Source organism: Carlito syrichta, unplaced genomic scaffold, assembly GCF_000164805.1.
Source record: "Carlito syrichta isolate Samal-C Ts95f unplaced genomic scaffold, Tarsius_syrichta-2.0.1 Scaffold308018, whole genome shotgun sequence".
NCBI classification, from domain to species: Eukaryota; Metazoa; Chordata; class Mammalia; order Primates; family Tarsiidae; genus Carlito; species Carlito syrichta.
Window position 1 is genome coordinate 130,717 of NW_007252114.1, and position 20,703 is coordinate 151,419.

Here is a 20,703-nt window from a genome sequence, read left to right on the forward strand (position 1 = left end):
CTCCAGTGACATATAGAATGAGCACTGTTGTGTCCTTTAAAGTGTTCACCCACGAGATGAAACCAGTATGCAGCAAAGTGAGGAAACGGCTTTAAGTGAAGATTTTTTTTCCTTCCTGAATGACTCTTCAAGTCATGATTCGATGGAGGATCTACAGGTAGCTCCTTGAACTTTAAATGATCTATTGAATAACTGCGTTTGAGCCGGAAGCTGAGTTGCCTGAGTACAAGTGACTGAAAGAAGATTTGGAAACATCTAGACGCAGAACTCAATGACACACTCGGAGTCTTCCGGAATGACCCACGGACTGTATATAAATGACCTTTGACCCAGAAAGAAGCCTTCCCCACTTCAGATGGGTCGCACACGTCGACACACTCAGTGTAGGTAGGAGAAGCCCACAAGCATGTGTTTGCAGATGTTTGTGACTTTCAGTCCTCGGAATTGGCTGCTATTGCTCGTGGTCCTTGAGTGTGCTAAAGCATCTTCTGATTTGAATGAATCTGCAAATTCCACCGTCCAGAATGCCCCTAAGGCTCTGTTTGCTGCTGCCAGCTCAGAGGGAGAGGAGAGAATATCTGTTTTTGAACTGGATTATGACTATGTGCAAATTCCTTATGAGGTTACCCTCTGGATACTTCTAGCATCTCTTGCAAAAATAGGTAAGTCCTTAAACACTGGGCTTGGGGACTTTTTTTACATGAGATAATGAAGGTGAACATGCCTTATAGATGATAGACTAAATGGATTTTAGCCGTTATTGCAATTACATTAAACATGCTCTTCCCTTCAGTAAAGGGAAAGTCATGACTACTTTGTACTAAGCTGCTTAATTCTTCAGTGTTTGAAATTTAAGAATATACTCCTGGGTCCTGAGCTGTTTTGGTTTCTTCTCATTTCAGGGTGACAACCACGTGACATTATATGGCATATAAAAGTTTCAAATTCTGTGCTTTAAAAAATATGAGGAATAAAGTATGTAGACCTAGGAGTGATGCCAGTTGGAAATTTCAGGAACCACATAATGTTTCTTCTGTAGACAATTCTTCCTTCATTCTTGGCTTCATCAATGGTCCCCATTGTTAATTCTTTAAAAGTGGCGCGTGCTCCTTGCAAATCGACAGAAAGCACAGAACAAGACAACCACAGGCAACTCTTATGTCACTCAATGATGGGATTTGGGGGCATACAAAGTGGTATCTGTTGGGAAAATATTGGTTTACACCTCGGCCACATGGAGCCAGGGACGCACCTCTGGTTTCCTTTGTGAAAAAAAGTAAACTGAAGTTCATGGATCAAATTCCAATCAAGGGTTCTTTGTGTCAGAAAAGTCAAAGTGGTGGTTTATAATCTGTGACCATTTCATCCCTAACTACACCCCTTATCTCCTTCAAACTAGCTCATTCCAAAGTGGGAAATCGATACAATTATATCAATTACTAAGCATAATGTCTCCTTTGCCTCGGCTAGAAACTTTATGCTATTTGAGTGCATAGATTATTTACTGAGATGGAATCTGCAACAATATTTTAATGCATATGTATGCATGTATATGTATATATACACAGGCGTGAAATATGGATTGAGTCTCAGGGTCTGGCGGTTAACATTTGTGGGCTCTGTCTATTTCTGACCCGGGGTTGGGGAGCTGGCACGGGTGTATTTATTAGGCACTCCTTCTTAACGGCTCTTTATTTTGAGCTTCTAAAGTGTGAAGATTGAATGGGAGTTGTTAGTCTGAAGAACTGTGCAGTTTGTTAAATGGTTAAATTACACAAAAGATCTCACATTATTTTTAAAGAAGAGTTTAAGTTAAAATGACTTTCCAAAGAGATCACATTCTCAGTTCAGAGCAAAGGATCTAACACCTTTCATGAAACCACATAGACACTGATTATGTTCAAAGGAATCCTATATGGCACTTGAGTTTTCTTTTGTAAACACTTCTAGAGTTTCTGAGCCCCCTACCCCCCCCCCCTCAAAACTCAACATCCTCTTCACAGTAATGACTCAAGTTGGTCTGAGAATCAGGAAACCAGATCTCTCACTGGCTAGCCAGTCACACTGCCTATCAGAAAACATCAAAATGCAGAAAGGAGGCATTTTATCTTGGTTTTATATTAGCGTAAAACATAGCTTGCGCTTTAAAGTCATTGCATGTGCCCAGATTTACTATGTCTACAAGTGAAGAACACTACCATTCAAAGACCTGCTTAAATGTTCTTGCTTTTCATATTGATGTAATCCAACATACTTTAGAAAAACAAAACAACTTAAGTAGGTTATCAGTCGCAGCATGGCGATTCAAGAACAATTTCATATTTGCTTGCCTTCAAGAATTCAGGTAATTTTTATATCTCAAATGGACAGGAGGAGTGAGGGGGGAGAAGATATCACATTTCTTGAATATATATTATGTGCCAAGGACTGGGCTGGGAGTTTTGTCATAATGGCTTATTTGCCAGGAGCAAAATAATAATAATTATTATAGTGATTTTTAAAACTTTAACATAAGAAATTCATATGTTTTTAAAGATTATAACAGCTGAATCAGAATATAATAAATAATAATTATTATGATGATTCTTTCTTTTATTTCTCATCTGTACATTTACTGAATACCCATGCAATGTGTGAAAGTGACCACGGTCTCTAATCAAGGAATTTAGACTAATGAGAAAGACAGGGTAACCTAGTACTGCCTGGGAGACATTCTGGCAGAAAAACACCAAAATTCTCCCCAATCCTTTTTAAAACTCCCAACAGTGCATTTATAAAACATCGATGTTTGAGAACAAAGATAATACAAAGTCACCTCAGACTTTGTGGTTCTTTTATTGCAGTTTCACTTCTTGGAACATCATGGAAGAATATTCCTTGAATCACTGGAAGAATGAAAATGTGGAGTCATCTTTTATATTCCTGTTCATCTAACTTCTAAGCCCTGAAACTGTAAAATCTTAAAGTGATGGATTCTACTGTCCATCATGAAAGGGAAAAAAAATTTTAAAATGTGAAGTGCATGCAGTATTTCCCTTTACAACGCCCTGTTTATGGGTATGTCGCCTCTTTCTGCCACAACCAGGTAGGGGGCACCTTGGCTTAAGGCAGGTGATTGCTGAATCCATTTCAGGAAACTCACTTCCTGGAAGCTGGGGCAAGCTGGGTAGACACAGGGCCTGAGAAAATCACCACAGTGACCTGCTGAGCTCTGATCACTTACCGTATTTGCTGGTATGTTCAATGCCCCTCATTGTATACTTATTTGTCACACAGTTTACATCTTCCACCTCCTTTACATGTTAAGACAAGTGAAGTTTGGTCGAAATAAGCACTACTGAAGAATTAAAGGAAAGAAAGGAGAAGGAAAAGGAGAAGATGGAAAATAAGAAGAGGAAGGAAAAGGGGGGAGAGGAAGAGGATGAGAAGAAGTAAAAGAAGAAAGAAAGATAATTTTTTTCCTAGAAAATGAGGAGTCCAATTTTCTAGAAGGGGGACTTCAACTGGACTTGAGGCCAGTGGGATAGAAGTGGGAGAGAGATGGTATTCAGGGATGATAATTATACCCCACTGAATTAACCTGCCTGCTTGGAGTGAAAGGAAAAGTTCAAAGCTGTGGTCAGGAAAGCCCATATCCTCTTTGGGTGGCTGAACATAACAGTTCCCAAGGAGAAATTCACTGACTCTCCTGGCCTATGGGAAGAAGCCCACTCTTTCTTAGCGTCTTAGCTTGAATTCAATGTCTTCCGTTTTTTGGTTCAAAATTAGATTCCAGTCTTCTCCTGATACTTTTTTAAATTCAAAATTTGTTCCAATCAGGTGGGCCTCCTCAATGAATGTCAGAGATACCTGGCTGGGCCATTTCCGCCTCTCTTCTTTGGCTCTTGAAGTTCTCTCTTTTCAAAATGTCTCCCATTTTTATCCCCATATGCAACTTTTTGCCACTCCCCAACGACCTGTTCAGTTTCTTTCCATGCAAAAACTTCTCTGAGCAATATTTAATCTGTCTATTCATTCATATATATACTTAGAGATTCTTTTAGCAATTAAACCAGCTGTTGTGGACAAGGCTCTTTGCTATGCACTTGGGGAGGTGTGAAGATATAAATCATTCTGCCTGAGTTCGGGGAGTTTGCAGATTAGTAGGGGTCATAACTCATGCACACACAAAAAAGTGGTAAACAGGGATCATGGTTATTAGACAGGCAGAGATAAAATGTTCTGGTAACTCAGAGAAAGCCATATCATAAAATCACGAGAAAGATGGGAAAAGCTTAGCCTCAAAGGCTGGGCAGGACCTAAAAGGATAATCCAAGCAGTGATAATAGAATAACAAGACAAGAAAAGGGACCTGCAGAGTGACAAGGTGTTTGGCTATCATGTAGGACATGTAAAGATAGTGGCAAACAGACTTGGAGAGAACACCACAGTGACATGCTAAGCTCTTATATCTTACCACATTTGCTGGTATATTCAATATGTCCCTCATCATATACTTATATGTCACATTGTTCTCATCTTCTTGGTTTGTTTGGTTTTTTTTGAGTTGGAGTCTCACTCTGTTGCCCAGGTTGGAGTACAGGGGCATGCTCATGGTCACCCCAGTGTCAACCTGCTGGGCTCTGGCGATCCTTCCACCCCAGCCTGCCAAGTAGCTGGAACTACAGGTGCGTGCTACCACGCCCAGTTAATTTTTGATTCATTGTAGAGACAAGGTCTCGCCAAGTTGCCCGGGTTGGTCTCAAACCCATGGGCTCAGGCAATCCACTCACCTCAGCCTCCCAAAGTGCTGGGATTACAGGCTGAGCCACCGAGCCCGGCCTCATCTTCTTGTTTGTCCATGTCTTGTTTCTAAAACTTTATCAGCAGTGGGAATTGTGGTAGTCTACCTCTTTGGTCTTCCACCTTGCAGTACATAACAGTGGATTGGGCTTTTCACAGGGATTCTCAATGAGTATCCCTTAGTTTACAACCCATGAGAGACTTTGTGTGCCTCCAGAGATTTCGGTGGGAACTGAGACAATTGGACATATATGGCACGGAAAAGTCATCTGGCAGTAGAGTGTGGGATGGTTCAGGGAGTCGAGGGTGAGACTGGAGGTTAGGAAGACGTTGCAATAATTGGAATGAGGCGACCCTAAATAAAGGCTGTGGCTGAAGAAATGGAGAGGAGGGGATGGACTTGAGGCGCAGGTAAGGGAAGTCGTGATTGAAGGAGTACGGAACTGATTGCATGAAGAGACAAAGCGGACAAAGGGTGGCTTGTGAGAATGCAGCCTCATTGTCCTCTTCAGTGGCTGGCCAGATGACAATGTCGTTGGTTAAATAAGGGGAACAAAATAAAGGACGTTTAGTTTTTGTGTATTTATTTGGTGAAGAAGGGATTGGAAGAAGTTTCGAGGACGCTGAGGTTTGGGTGACTAAGATACACCCTGCATGAGATTGACAGTTGGGTTTTGCATGAGAGCAGAAGTCTCATCCTCTCTTCTCCTTTCCCTCATGGACCCTCTCTGATCCCTGTGCAATGGGGAAGGTATGAAGGAGGAAGGGGAAGGTGACCGCTGTCTGAGAATGATTCTGTGCCCTACGCTAAGCTGGGCGAGTAAGTACTTAACCTCATTGACGGCCCTCGTGACACTTCCAGCTCCTGTGTAGATGGCTTCTGGGGCTCAGAGAAGGAGCCAGCTTGCCCGAGGTCCTATCTGCTGGGCTTGAACAGGCCTCGAGTACACCCAGAACCATTTCATCTGCATTCTAAATACCGTTCTCTGTTCTCTCCCAGGTTTCCACCTCTACCACCGGCTGCCACACCTCATGCCAGAAAGCTGCCTCCTCATCCTCGTCGGGGCTCTGGTGGGTGGCATCATCTTTGGCACCGACCACAAGTCACCTCCAGTCATGGATTCGAGCATCTACTTCCTGTATCTCCTTCCACCCATCGTGCTGGAAGGCGGTTATTTCATGCCCACCCGACCCTTCTTTGAGAACATCGGCTCCATCCTGTGGTGGGCCGTGCTAGGGTCCCTGATCAACGCCTTTGGCATTGGCCTCTCCCTCTACCTCATCTGCCAGATCAAGGCCTTCGGCCTGGGGGATGTCAACCTGCTGCAGAACCTGCTGTTCGGCAGCCTGATCTCGGCCGTGGACCCCGTGGCGGTGCTGGCCGTGTTTGAGGAGGCCCGAGTGAATGAGCAGCTCTACATGATGATCTTTGGAGAGGCTCTTCTCAACGACGGCATCAGTGTGGTGAGACGTCACGGATGTCCCAGGGGAGATGAGTAGACGAGGGTGGGCCTGGGACAGGGAGCTGTCCTCAGGGTCATGGGGAGGGCCTGAATGTGTTTGGGCCGCTGCAGGACAAGGCTGGTGTAGCCTGGGATCTGATGACCTTCCCCAGGGTCTGAACTGTGTACATAACTGCTCATGGATGCTGCTTGTCAGGAAGACAGTGCAATACTTGTCACCCCCGACCCAGCTAGTTTCTTTAGAGAGCAAAAAAGGAAAAAGAACACGTCATTCTTGGGTTCAATTTAGTTTTTCACTTAGCAAGCAGAAGCCACCACGAGTGGCTCTTTGGGGTTCTCACACTAGCAAAAGTGTGTAGCGTGTGCGTTCATTTTCTCTTACTCATCAGACCTCATTTCCATTCCCTTTATGTGCTCTTTAAAAAACATGCTTCGTTCGATGAGGTTAAATAAAAGATGGGGGTTAGGGGAAGGCGACAGAAGATTTGCAAAAATTTGTGAGCATCTGTATTGCTCAGTTGCAGGCCTCTGTGGGAAAAAAATGTGAACGAGGCATTTTTGCTTAGGGGATTCTTCTGGAGGGAAGCAGAGAACTTACAGGCTCAAGCAACACGTAGTTTTGAGGCCCAGGAGATGTCTGCAGGCTGAAGGTGCTGGAATATCCAGAACTAGCCGGCCCCACTGCTCAGTTTCATGAATTACTACAAACCGTCACCAATGGTCAGTCTATAAGACTTTTATACTTGTATACACTTTCATACACTTTCTCACTTTTAAATTCCTATTACATCACGTAATACCAGAATCATTTTCATTGCAAGAGTCAAGCAGGACAAAACTTAGAGCATAAAGCACAAAAGCTTCCACTTGTCCCCTCCTTGCCCTCTATGCAGGAGGAAGTCACTTTGATCAATCTGACTTCTCCTTCGGAGACTTTATTATATGCACAAATGTACACACATAGAGGGAGAGCCATATCTTTTTTCCATAAAGTGGGCTGATTGTATGTATTGCTTAGAAATAACAAATCTTGGCGTTTTTTCCACATCTTTTCAGCGGTTGCATAGTATTTCATGGATTAAGTTTACATCAACCTATTTAACAATTTCCTGATGGAAGGTTATTTAGGTTATTTCCAACCGTTCATTCTTATAAAAAATGTTGCAATGAATATTGAATATTACTGTTTCCGCGTTCCTCACTTTCTGCATTTCTGAGTATATTTATAGGATATTTTCTTAGAAGTGATATTTCCAGGTTAAAAATGTGAAATATGCTATTGTTTTAATCTCCACTTATGCACTCCACTGGTGAATGAGAGATTCTCACTCTCTAGGGTTATGGGGATGCCCATGGCACCCGACACCGGGCAGATGAGATCAACAGTGGTTTATTGGTCACTTTAATAGCCTAGGGGATGGGGATATCACATGCCATGCTGAGATACCCAGGGGCTGCACTTGGGAACAGAGTGAACAAACAGGAGCTGTGGGAGGTAGACTTTGCAGTAACAAGAGGGCAACGTGCTCCCTGGTTTTTCCAGGAGGATACGGTTGGCTTGCTTGAGGAATTTTGCAGGGAGTTGAAACCTGCTACTCAGGGATGAGCAGGAACTGTGTCTAGTTCCCTTGATACAGAGGGTGTTTGGCTGGGACCCCTTCGGCAGGGAACAGGGTGGGAAGGAGACTCTGCAGTTAGGCCAATTGGGGTCTTTCCAATTTTGTCAAACGTCAAGGCGGTACATAACATCAGACCTTAATTGTAGGCCTTACACCAAAGCTGCCAAGATTTTCCAGGAAGTTTTTATCAGCTTACTGTTCCACAGACAGTGTAATGAGTGTGTGTTTTCTTATGTCCTTGACAATGAGGAACATTGTTGTCTTAGTGTTTTCTAATCTAGTGAGCAAAAAAGGATTTTTATGTTTGTTTTACTTTGCATGATCATATTAAGCAACTTTTCAACCGTTGTGGATTATTTCTTTCTATGCTGTAAATCTGAAGTTCATATTCTTTTGGGGTTGACAGGCTTAAAAAATACGGTACACCAAATTAAATTTAAATTTTAGGTAAACAATGAATAATTTTTCAGTATGTCATATACCAATTATTTCATGCAAATATATTGCATCTTGTCCATTTTTCTTTGGTATGACTTGCTTTTAAAATGATTTGTGAGAACCTATTAAAATAAATTACCATTTATTTATTACTTTTTGAGTTCGGGTCTTACTCTGTTGCCCAGGCTGGAGTGCAGTGGGCAACAGAATCACAGCTCATCACAGCCTGGAACTCCTGGGCTCTGATGATTCTCCCACTTCAGCCTACCAAAGTGCTGGGTTTACAGGCATGAGCCACTGTGCCTGGCTGATTTCAAACTTTTATATGTGACAGAAAAATTAAATATTTTATTCCATTCTGTCACTTAAAATTTTTTAGATTATGATGTCTTTTATCCTGTAGATGTTTCCAGCTTTTATGTAGTCAAAGCTACTAATGTACTCTAGTATTGCTCCTGGCGTTCATGTTTTGCCTCTAGAGATTGTGTCTCACTGAAGGACAGGCAAACATTCTGGATTTTTTTTCAATTTAATATGAACTAATCCACTTGGCAAGCAATATATATATATATTGAGTTGGTTCCTCACTCTGTCACCCATGCTGAAGTACAGTGACACAATCATGACTGGTTCACTGTAGCCTCAACCTCCTGGGCTCAGGTGACCCTTCTTCCGCTTCAGCCTTTCAGGTAACTGGGACTACAAGCACACAACCACACCCAGCTAATATTTTTGATTTTTTTTTTTTTTTTTTTTTGTAGAGACAGTCTTGCTATGTTGTCCGGGCTCGTCTTGAACTCCTAGCCTCAAGCAATCCTCTCACCTCAGTCTCCCAAAGTGCTGGGATTATAGGCATGAGCCACTGTGCCTGGCCTTGGAAGTCAATATTTTTATTGTGGAAACTTTATGCAAAAATAGTACAGAGAGGCAAGGCTCTATTGAGAGATAATCTGAGCTATCTGTATGAATTTACCACGTGAAGACGGCCATATAGGAAACCAGAAGTCAGTTGATTTGTTCATAATGAGAATCCCTAACTGTCGAGGCAAGACACTGGAATCATCAGGCTTGTCTGTTGCACCCTCCTGGGCAAACTTCACAAAAAGTCACATTATCAGAAAGCTGCCATGGGAGTCAGATATTTCTTTTCTCAGAGTGTGGTCCTCAAGTCGTGTGCCTTGGAATCATGCAGGTGGGCTGGATGGGTATTCAGGTGTCCAAACCCACTGGCTTAGACTGTCAGGGGGTGGAGTCTGGGGATGTATATTTTTAACACTGCAGGTGATTGCCGAAGTTTGAGAACTACTAATTTATTGTCTTTAGGTGAGAGAAGCTGATGTATCTTGATCTAAAATGATAACGAGCCCAGAGCAAGGACGGCACGCCTCTCCCCAGATTGGGTTAGATTGGCCTCTGGGATTCCCTTTCCCAACCCATTCCTTATTCAGATACTTTCACAGTTTTGGCTTTGTTACAATTGTGTGTCCTACAATTGTCTGGGAATCCATTCCGTCTCTTAAGGTAGCCCCTCTGAGCCAGGCCAAGTTCATTTCTTAGGTCATCTCCCTAGTTCATCTCCCAGCCTCATTTCACGCATATCTAAATTCTTAGGGTTACTTGCTTACTCATACTCCCACCGCTGACTATGCCCTTAAGGATATTCAGCTGCGAAAACATCGGAGCCACTCTTGGAGGCTCATTCTGAGTCAACCTCTTCTTTGTCATTTATTAAAGAAGTCCAGAAATGACTTTCTACTTACCACTTCTTTCATTTTCACAAAACACGTTGTTTTCTTCATCAGGAAAACTATGAGATAATCTACAAAAATTCTTGCCAAGAAAAAGTCTTTATTAATGACCAGCAAAAGCATTTGACTTTGCTGTCTCTGTGGTGCTGTCCTCAAGCCTGACTTCACCCTGGGCCGACTCTAGATCTCACACCTAGAGCCAATCTAGGCGTGGCTTCTGGCCGGGGATTCTTTGCTAGCAATGTGGGTTTGATTTCCCCAAAGTTTAATTGCTTTTGAGGAGACATTTTTAGGAATGATCATTTCTGGATAAAATTATAGTTTTCGAGCGAGCGGCGGATCCGCCGAGGGCACTGCTGTGAGCTCCACCAGGCAGAGTGGCTGTTGCGTTGGCTCTGATGGGGTTGCCCACACGCCACTCCTGGGTCACTCTGTGGTCTCCCACAGCACAGTGAGTATTAAGTGTGTGCTGGCACTGCTGGGTCCCTAAGTGAAACCAGAGCAGCCCGGTGGCCAGATTTAGAAAGAGCCTGAAAGCCACGGGTACTTTCTTGTCGTCCGGTTGTATTTTGAACTGAGGGCCTTGACCTCACCCTTTCATTGAGGAGGGAGCCTTCGGAGGGCAGCAGTGACAAGCGTGCCCTTTCAGCAGGAAGTCTGAGTCATCTAGAAACGGCCTGTGATCGTGGGTTGCTTGTGACAGCTCTGAAGATCTCCATCCATCCATGAAAGAGCTCCCTTCCTACCAAAGAGAAGAAGCTTTTCCCAAACAGTCAAAATATCAATGGATTTGATTCGCCAGGTCTCTTGTTCCACTTACCTATCCATTTTGCTGAATAGTTGAGGTTGAGATGCTAATTATCAGAACCCACCCTTAATGGTGGGCAGAGGGAACAGAGACAAAACCCAAATTGCTTTAGAATGATAACCAGTACTGTTTGCAAACTCCACTGGACATTTGCAAAGAGAGTAGATTTTAGATGTTCTTAAACCTCTCCCCTCCACACACACACACACACAAAGAAAAATATGGTAACAATGTGAGAAGATTAAAATTTTAATTAGCCGCCGTGAGTACCTGTTTCTCTCCATACGGTACACTCAGAGCAAAAGTCTTGTTGTACAACTTGAATATATACAATTTTCATTTAAAAACTAAAGGACATTCCGATGATTGCATAACTAGTATTGCTAGCTGAATCTTATAGCTGAAAAATAAATCACAACAGGAAGACAGGTCCCATGGGGGTCTCTTTTGCATTTATTAGCATTTTATTAACTCTCTTAATCTTACTAAGAGGCATGGATGAATACCTTTATTTCACAAATAAAGAAGGCCAATGAAGTTAAAACAATCTGAACAAGAAACGCTGCTTGGCTGATGACAGAGCAGACACAGACACACAGCTCTGTCTCTTTCCAGTATACATTATTATTTTTTTACTTTTTTGCCATTTGAATTTTCAACTCATGGGTCTGGGAGAGACAGATGAGAACTCACTTGTTGCCAATCAGAAGAATCACCTTAAGGCCAGCAAATGAAGCCTGTGTTCCTTCTCCAAAACTGTACTGGTTGGCTCGGTGGATTCCAACGTGTGACTCTAGGTAAAATCCTGATCGTCTCGTGTCTTCTCTGGATGTAAAATCATGACAATGATAGTTCTCAGCCCAAAGGGTTACAGGAAAATTTATATTCAACTCTTGGTAAGTGACTGCCCAGGCTGGAGTGAGTGCTCAGTGAACGCTGGCTGTGACTTTGCATCAGGGCAGCTCATGGACACTGAATGGTGTTTGGCTCATCCTGAACAGGCAACTGATTTCAAGTATGATGCACCCTCATTTGCTGTAGGGTAGATTGCTCTTATAGTTATAACTCCTTGGTTTACCTGGGTCAACTTGCTGAATAAGCAGCAAAGTGAGACAGTCAAGGTTTCTATCACCTCCGTCTCTCCCCATCTCCCTGCCTCTTCTATCTTGTCTGAGAGGTCCAAGGGTCAATGGGCCAGGGTTGAGGCTGGAACTCAGACAACCTGGCTCCAGAGTGTCTCTGCTCTCAAGTCCCCTCCGTGATGACCCTTCATGTTCTCCCATCCTCTGGACTCTCTTTCTCCTCTCGTTTTCTCTCCCTTCTCCAGTGGTACCTTCACAGGCATCTTGAGGACTCTGTATTCCACCCTCTGGAAATATAGTGGTAGAGGGAGGGGGCTGAACTTCATAAGCACAGGCCCTGGGCCTGTCATCTTGATGGGTGCTGTATGTAGTTTTTAAAACACAAGCCTCGGCCAGGTGCATTGGCTCAAGCCTGTAATCCAGCACTTGGGGAGGCCGAGGCGAGAGGATTGCCTGAGCTCAGGGATTTGAGACTAGCCTGGGCAACTTGGTGAGAACTTGTCACTACAATAAATAAAAATAAGCCAGGTGTGGTGGCAGGCGCCTGCAGTTTCAGCTACTTGGAAGGCTGAGCTGGAAGGATTACCTGAGCCCAGCAGGTTGAGGCTGAGGTGGCTGTGAGCATGCCACTGCACTCCAGCCTGGGCAACTGAGTGAAACATCGACTCAAAAGAAAAAAAAATTCAAGCCTCACCACAACTCAGTGAGGGGGGACACCATGTAGAAGTTAAAGGTAGACACCCCTTGAGCCTGGACTGTCTAGGTCCATATCTCTGAACTGGTCCTTCCTTGAGCCTCTCAGGTAAGTTACCCCATCACCATGTTAAGTCTCATCTGTGTTATTTTCTTTCTCAAGACACAGATGCTCAGAGAAGTCATGTATCTATTTGTTGAATAGAATTTTTGTTCTATGCAGCTCAGGACCCAAAAGAGAGAGTGGAAAGTTGTCTTTGCACGACTTTGCAGTCAGCAATCCCTTCAGTTAGGGTGATCTGTAGCACAGTTTCTAGCAGAGACTGTTCCCCTTTATTCAGTTTGCAATTTACCCTCTATGTATTATAATTAATTGTTGCTCTCATTAGACGTGAAATCTCCGGATTTCTCATGCTAGAATTTCTTTACTCTTTTCTCATCAGCCCAACTTTTGCCATCTAGTTGCCCATTGGCTCTTTTTTTATATATACCAATGACATTTTTTAAAAATTTATTATAGATAGGTGGAGTACAAGACAGGATTAGGTACACAAGCAGGCTGTGTGCAGGTGAAAAGTTTGAACCTTCAACTAACTGGCCCCCACTTTCCCTGGTTTAGGACCAGGTACCCTTTGTAATACTTTGTTTCCCCCCCAACTCCCTTCCCTGGCAGTGCCCATCAACTGCTGATCCCTCCCTTGTGCTAATGTGATTAATGTTGCAGGTGCCACTTATGTGTGAGAACATTCAGTATTCAGTTCTTTGTTTCTGTAATAGATCACTGAGTATGATGGTCTCCAGCTCCATCCAATTTGCTACAAATTCCATGATTTTTCACTTTATAGCTGTGTAATATTCAATTGTGTATATGTACCACTTTTTTGTTTTTGAGTTGGAGTCTCACTCTGTCGCCCAGACTGGAGTGCAGTGGCCGCTTCTGGCCACCGCAGCCTCGACCTGCTGGGCTCCGGCGATCCTTCGGTCTCAGCCTTCCAAGTAGCAGGAATTACAGGCGAGCGCTACCACACCTGGCTGATCTTTTGATTTATTGTAGAGATGAGGTCTCGCTGCCCAGGCGGGTCTCAAACCTGCAGGCTCAGGCAATCTACTCACCTCAGCCTCCCAAAGGCGCGGGATTACAGGCTGAGCCACCGAGCCCGGCTTGTACCACTTTTTCTTTATCCCGTCCACTTTTGAGGGGCAATAGGGTTGACTCCATGTTTTGGCTATTATGAATAGTGCAGCTATAAACATGCATGTGCAGGTGTCTTTTTGGTAGAATGATTTATGTTCCTCTGGTTATATTCCCAGGAAAGGAATTGTTGGGTCGTTTGGATGGTCAAATTTTAGTTCTTTTAGGAATAGCCACACAGCTTTCCATAGAAGCTGAACTAGCCTATACTTCCACCAACAGCGTAGAAGCATTCTCTTTTCTCGGCACCCTCACCAGCATCTGTTGTTTTCTGAGTTATTGAGTGTCATCCTTACTGGAGTTAGGTGGTATCTCACTGTGGTTTTGATTTGCATTTCTCTGACGATTAGTGTGGCTGAGCATTTCTTCATGTATCTATTGGCTGCTTGTATATCTTCTTTAGAAAAGTGTCTGTTCATGTCTTTGCCCACTTTTTTAAACAATATTTTTTGGTTTTTTTCCTTTCAACTCTTTTGAGTTCCTTGTAGATCCTGGATGTTAGGCCTCTGTCAGATACATAATTTGCAAATATTTTTCCCATTCTGTGCCTTGTCTCTCCACTTACTTGATGGTTTCTTTTGCTGTGCAAAAGCTTTTCTGTTTAATGAAGTCTCACTTGTCTATCTTACCTTTTATGACTTTCACTTTGGGGTATTTGATCAAGAATTGGTTGCCTACTCCAATGTGCTTAATTGTGTTTCCTGCATTTTCTTCTAGGATTCTAGTTTAAGGTTTATGTTTAGGTCTTTGATCCATTTATAGTTGATTTTTGTATATGGCAACAGGTAGGGGTCCTGTTTCATTCTTCTGCATGTGGTCAGCCAGCTTTCCCAGCACCATTTGCTAAGTATGGTCTCCTTTCTCCACTAGTTGTCATTGGTAGCTTTGTCAAAGATAAATTGGATGAAAGATTGAGTTTTTGATTTTATAATCTTTTTTCTGTTTCATTGGTCCATATATTTATTCTTGTACCAGTACCAGACTGTTTTGGTCACTGTACCCTTGCAGCAAAATTTAGTCTGGAAGCTTGATACCTCCTGCTTTGTTCCATTTGCTGAGGATTGTTTTGGCTATTCATGCTCTTTTTTTTTCCATGTGAATTTCTATATGGTCATTTCCAGGTCTGAGAAAAATCATGTTGATAATATGATGAGTATTGCATTGGCTCTGTAGATTGCCTGGGGTAGGATGGACATCTTGACAATATTGATTCTTCTAATCTATGAGCATGAAATGTTTTTCCATTTGTTTGTGACATCCTTTATTTCTTTGAGCACCACTTCATAGTTCTTGTTGTAGAGGTCTTTCACTTTTCTGGTTGAGTGGATGCCAAGGTATTTCATTTTTTGTGTGTGGCTATTGTGAATGGGATTGTGCTTTTTTACTTGGCACTCTGTCTGCTTGTTGGTGGTGTATAGCATTGCAGCTGTCTTTTGCATATTGGTTTAGTACCCCAAGGCTTTACCAAAGTTGAGTATCAGTGCAAGGAGGCTTTTGACAGATTCCCTAGGAGTTTCAAGATATAGGATCATATCATCCGCAAAGAGGGATCGGTTGACTTTATCTTCTCCTGTTTTCCTTCTATTACCTGATTGCTCTGTCTAGGACTTCTAATACTATGTTGAACAAGAGGGGTAAGAGTTGGCATCCTTATCTAGTTCCCATTCTCAGGGGGAATGCTTCCAGTTTCTGCCCATAGAGCAAAATGTTGCCTGTAGGTTTATCATAGATGGCTCTTACTGTTTTAAAGAATGTTTCTTCAGTGCCTAGGTGCTCAAGAGCTTTTCTCAAGAAAGGTTGCTAGATTTTTGTAGAATTTTTTTCTGCATCTAATTATATAATCACGTGGTTCTTGGTTTTACATCTATTGGTGTGCTGAATTATGTTTATGGTTTTATGAATGTTGAACCAACCCTGCATCTCAAGAATGAAACTCACTTGGTTGTATTGGAAAATCCTTGTGATGGGTTGTTGGATACCATTTGCTAGAATCTTGTTTAGAATTTTTGCATCTGTGCTCATCAAAGAGATTTGTCTGTAATTCTATTTCCTTGCTGGGTCTTTGCCAGGTTTGGGTATCAGTATGATGCTTCCTTCATAAAATGAGTCGGGGAGCTTCCATCTTTCTTGATTGCCTGGAAAACTTTCAGTAAGATTGGTATCAGCTTCTCGTCATATGTCTTGTAGAATTCAGCTGGGAAGCCATCAGGTCTGGAGTGTTTTTGGTAGGTAGATTTCTTTTTTCTTTTGTGGGGGGGAGTTGGAGTCTTACTCTCTCATGCAGGCTGGAGTGCAGTGGTACACTCACGACCACCCCAGTGTCAACCCGCTGGGCTCCTGAGATCCTTCTGTCTCAGTCTTCCAAGTAGCTGGAACTAGAGGCATGCGTTACCATGCCCAGCGAATTTTTTATTTATTGTAGAGACAAGGACTCACCTATCTGTAATAGTCAAGTTACCCGGGCCGGTCGAACCCGCAGGCTCAGGCAAACCACTTGCCTCGACCTCCCAAAGTGCTGGGATTACAGACTGAGTCACCTAGCCTGGCCAGTAGGTGAATTTCTTATGACTGAGTCGATTTCCTGGATTGTTATTGTTATTGTTCTGTTTGAAGTTTCAAGTTCTTCTTATTTCAACCTTGGGAAGTTGTGTGATGTCATAAAGTGCTCCATTTTCTTTAAGTTTTCTAATTTATTTGCATACAGCTGTTCATAATAATCTCTGATAATCTTTTGAATTTCTTCAGGGTCAGTTGTGACTTTATCTTTTGTGTTTCTAACTGTGTTCATCTAGGCTTTCTCTCTCTCTCTCTCTTTAAAGTCAATCTGGCTAGGGGGTCCATCAAATTTATTTATCCTTTTAAGGAACCAGCTTTTTGTTTTGTTGATTTTTCCTATAATATTTTTGTCTTCTATGTCCTGCACTTGTGACTTTATCTTGGTGATCTGAATTCTTCTGCTGAAGTTAGGATTTTGGTGTTCTTACCTTTCCAACTCCCTCTGTGACGCTAGGCTGTTTAATGGTGATCTTTCTGCTTTTCTGATATGTGTGTACAATGTTATGAATTTTCCTTTTAATACTGCTTTCATGGCATCCCAGAGGCTCTGAATACGTGTCTTTGCTTTGTTTCCAGATATCTTTTCTTTTTCTTTTATTTTGTATCTTGAAACTTTAATTTGTTTTCAGTTCTAACAGTGTTTTGGTGGAGTATTTAGGGGTTTTCTATGTATAAGATCATCTTATCTGCAAAGAGAGGTGATTTTATTTCATTTCACTTGGTCTTTCTGTGTGTGTTCCTTGCAGGAATCTTTTGATTTCTCTCTTGATTTTCATGTTGACCCAGAAGTCGATCAACGGTGTCTGTTTAGTGTCCATGTCTTTGTGTGTTTTTTGGGGGGGACCTTGTTGGTGGTGATATTTATTTTTATTCCTCTGTGATCTGAGAATATGAATGGTATTATTTTGATCTTTTGGTATTTGTCTATGCTTTATTGATGTCCAAGAATGTGATTGATCTTACAGAGTAGAATGTATACTCTGTAGTTGTTGGGTGAAGTGTTCTGTAGATGTCTATTAAGTCCATTTGGTCAAGCGTCGAGGTGAGGTTCCAGATCTCCTTATTGATTTTTTGCCTTGATGATCTATCTGGAGCTGTTAGTGGGGCATTTAAGTCTCCAGTTAAGATTGTATAAGGGTCAATGTCTTCTCTGAGTTTACTTCGTAGTTGATTTATAAGTCCTGGTGCTTCTGTGTTGGGTGCATATATGTTTTGGATGGATATTTCTTGCTGGTGGATTGAGACTTTTATGATTATATGTGTCCTTCTGTATCCTTTTTACCTTTGGGTGGCTCTAAAAAGAGCCTTTGGGGTATGGGTAAGGACAGAACAGAAGCCGTGCAACAAGGGGCTCACTTGGAGCTGGTGTACTTGGTGATGACCCTGGGACATGCTGACTGGGCCAGCTCCACAGGCAGCAGTAAGTGCACAGCCATCTGGATTGCCCTGGAGATGATAGTTGAGCGCTTGTGGTAATGCACCAAGCACAACACCTCACCTGCCATGCACTCGAAGATGTCATTGACGAATGAGTTCAGATGCCCATGGCCTTAGACAAGATGCCGGTGTCAGGGTGGACCCGCTTCAGTACCTTGCACACATAGATAGGACAGCTCTTCCTGTGGCTGCATTGGCTGTTCTCGCCATCCTTCCTCTGTGCCTTATCAATGGCCTTCTTGGATCCCTTTTTAGGAGCAGGGGCTGATTTTGCTGGCTGAGGTATGGTGCCAAACAAAAAATGAAAGCTGAAAAAAGCAACCCTGCTGGCTTTCTTGATTTTCTCCCATCTGCTCTCTCCTGGCATCCCAGGACCCAGTCTCAAGCACTGAGTAAATGACTATCACGCAGCAAGGAATGCTCTATAGGCATTGAGTAAATGAATAAGGGAGGGAGTGATGAGGGCCAGGAGAGGTGCACAGGAACTATGCTGGCCCCAGGGCCAGGCTGCTGTCACTCTGGCTGGCCAGCTGTCTCCCCGTCTTGGCAACCCTCCATTCCCAGCTCCCGGGAGGGAGCAGACTGGGGTGTTTTCCCTCAGACAAACTGCTGCTACCAAATTTCAGCTTTGTTTCCTGAGCCTAAGTGATGGGGGTGGGATAAAACCAGGGCCAAGAGCGGGTGAAAAGGAGGAGGTTCCAGCCTCCTTTCTTGCACCATGGTGCACACTTGTCCTGATCCTGTACTGTCCTGGACCTAAGGCACGTGACGTTGAACCATGCGTCCTGCCTGTTCATTTGAGGGTGAGTTTTCCTTTGTGATTCTGTTTGGTTTATATTTTCCTGTCTCTAAAGGGGTCCTAGCAATCTCATCTCTCATTCAAGAGGCAGTAAAGCATAGCCAAGAGCATGGATGGGAGGCCTTACGCTTCAGTTCAGTTCTGCCTTCATACTTACAGACTGTGTGACTTGAGGCGAGTCACTGAACCCCTGTGGGCCTCATTTCTATTCTGTAAAATGGAACTAAGGTAGTGTGAGGGTTAAAATGAGCACACATGAGCATTTAAAATAGTGCCTGGCACAGCATGAGCCCATGTAAGTGTTTGGAATTATTGGTGGAAGTCCACCCACAGGAACACTTCTGAGCCATAGACCTCTCCCACACCCCAAGAGATGCCACATTGTCTTGTTTGTCTGTCTGGACTTTGCAGTCTCAACTTTTCCTAGAGAAGAGCTGTACACAGGCTTGAACAGAATCTTGAAGGGGCGTAGCCATCTTTTTGTTTCCTTGTTTCCTTTCATTTTATTCAGATTCTGAGGTCGCAGGCGAGAGAATATGGCTTTATAAGTTATGTCTATCTGTGAGGCATCTTCCCCAGTGCTGCTTTTGATGCTTTTTGGTGGAAGGGCAGAAATCTGATAACCACCCAGCCCAGGACCCAGGGCTTGGCCCTCAGACATGTGCTGTTAGCCAAAATATTTGGAGGTTTGCCTGGGGATCTTCTCCTCAGTCCATAGATGCCGCTGTCAGTAAGACATGGTGCTGGCTGTGTGTGTGTGTGTGTGTGTGTGTGTGTGTGTGTGTGTGTGTGTGTGTGTGTGTGTGTACCTCGAGCACCAAGATAGCTTGAGATGAAGCTTGGACTGGATAGGAGGGGGCAGACGTTCACCACATCTGACTCCTAACCTTCCACAACTGGTGACACCTTTCACTGCTGCACATCTAGCATCTAAGCTGCAGACTCTCCCTTTCACCAGGAGCCTGCAAGGCCTGTTCCTCAGTTGTGAGCTCATCATTCGGAGGCACGTGATTAAATGCAGGACTGGAGGGGTGCTCAACTAGTATTTCATGGCAACTCCTCAAGTTTGATTCGTGAATACTTGTTTGGTTCATTTTCTTCAGGTTGAAGAAGCACAATGGTTAAGTTTGAATTGTACAAATTAGTTTTCAACCTCGCTATGCTGTGAGTCGCATAGTGGTGGTAAGAACTCATTCTAGTTCACAAGCTCAAAAATAAAACCTACAAAACAAAAAACACAAAGTCTCGTGGGTCATCGAGTTGTCTCTTCTTTTCCAGGAGGCAGGATTGAACTGCCTTGGAAACAGATTTAAGGAAGAAACACTTATGGAGAAAGCAATTTTCTTTAGCACTTAAGGAAATAGTAAGAATGCGCAGAAAAGCCTGTAGCTCTTAAGGAAATAATAAGAACATGCAGAAAAGCCTTCTTTCCCTACCAACTGTTCTGTGGCTGAGGATACAAAAGTAAACAAGCTTTGTCTCCTGCCTTTCAGGAGCTGCAAGCTAATAACATGTGACTCATTTCTTGTCATTTGTAAATTGCTCTTCTTAACCTACCTAGTCTTCTGTATTTTATTATAACCCTTTCCAGCCACAGAGATTTCCCAGGAGGTTACATGATACATTAATGCAAACTCTTGACTTGGGAGGAAAAGCTAGAGTTCCAAGCACAATGTAGAGAGATTCCCAGTCCTGTGGTTTTCAGTACATTCCCTCATACCACCAACATGTGTGCACACATTCTCTAGGGTCTGCGGGCATGTTGGACTGTAGTGTGAAAAAAATATGCACAGCCTAATGTGAAGAGTCCCATGAGTTGGCTGTTTGGGAGGTGCTGGTTCATAAATAATTTCCATAGCTTCCTCAATGGTTGCATAAATGGACAACGTCCAGTTGAACCTGTTATACAGGCCTGCTGGGGAACATTTGATCCAGGTGATGGGTGGGAGAGGAAGCCTCTGATCCTGGCTCCCCGGTCTAGGGGAATCCAGATTTTGCTCCTTACCATCCAGGACCAGCTTTTGTTGTTGGTGAGTAATAGACTAAAACCACTGGAGAGAGTGAAGAAAGCATGAACTCAACTTCT

The 20,703-nt window shown here is 43.2% G+C and overlaps 1 protein-coding gene across 1 annotated transcript in view; it reads left to right on the forward strand.

The window, feature by feature from the left end:
- The first annotated feature begins 406 nt into the window (after positions 1-406).
- SLC9A4 (solute carrier family 9 member A4) overlaps positions 407-20,703 on the forward strand; it is a 66,716-nt gene continuing 46,419 nt past the window's right edge. The window contains exons 1-2 of the mRNA XM_008064777.1: positions 407-662; positions 5,783-6,246. Coding sequence (XP_008062968.1) covers positions 407-662; positions 5,783-6,246 — 720 coding nt within the window. The remainder of the gene's footprint in view (positions 663-5,782; positions 6,247-20,703) is intronic.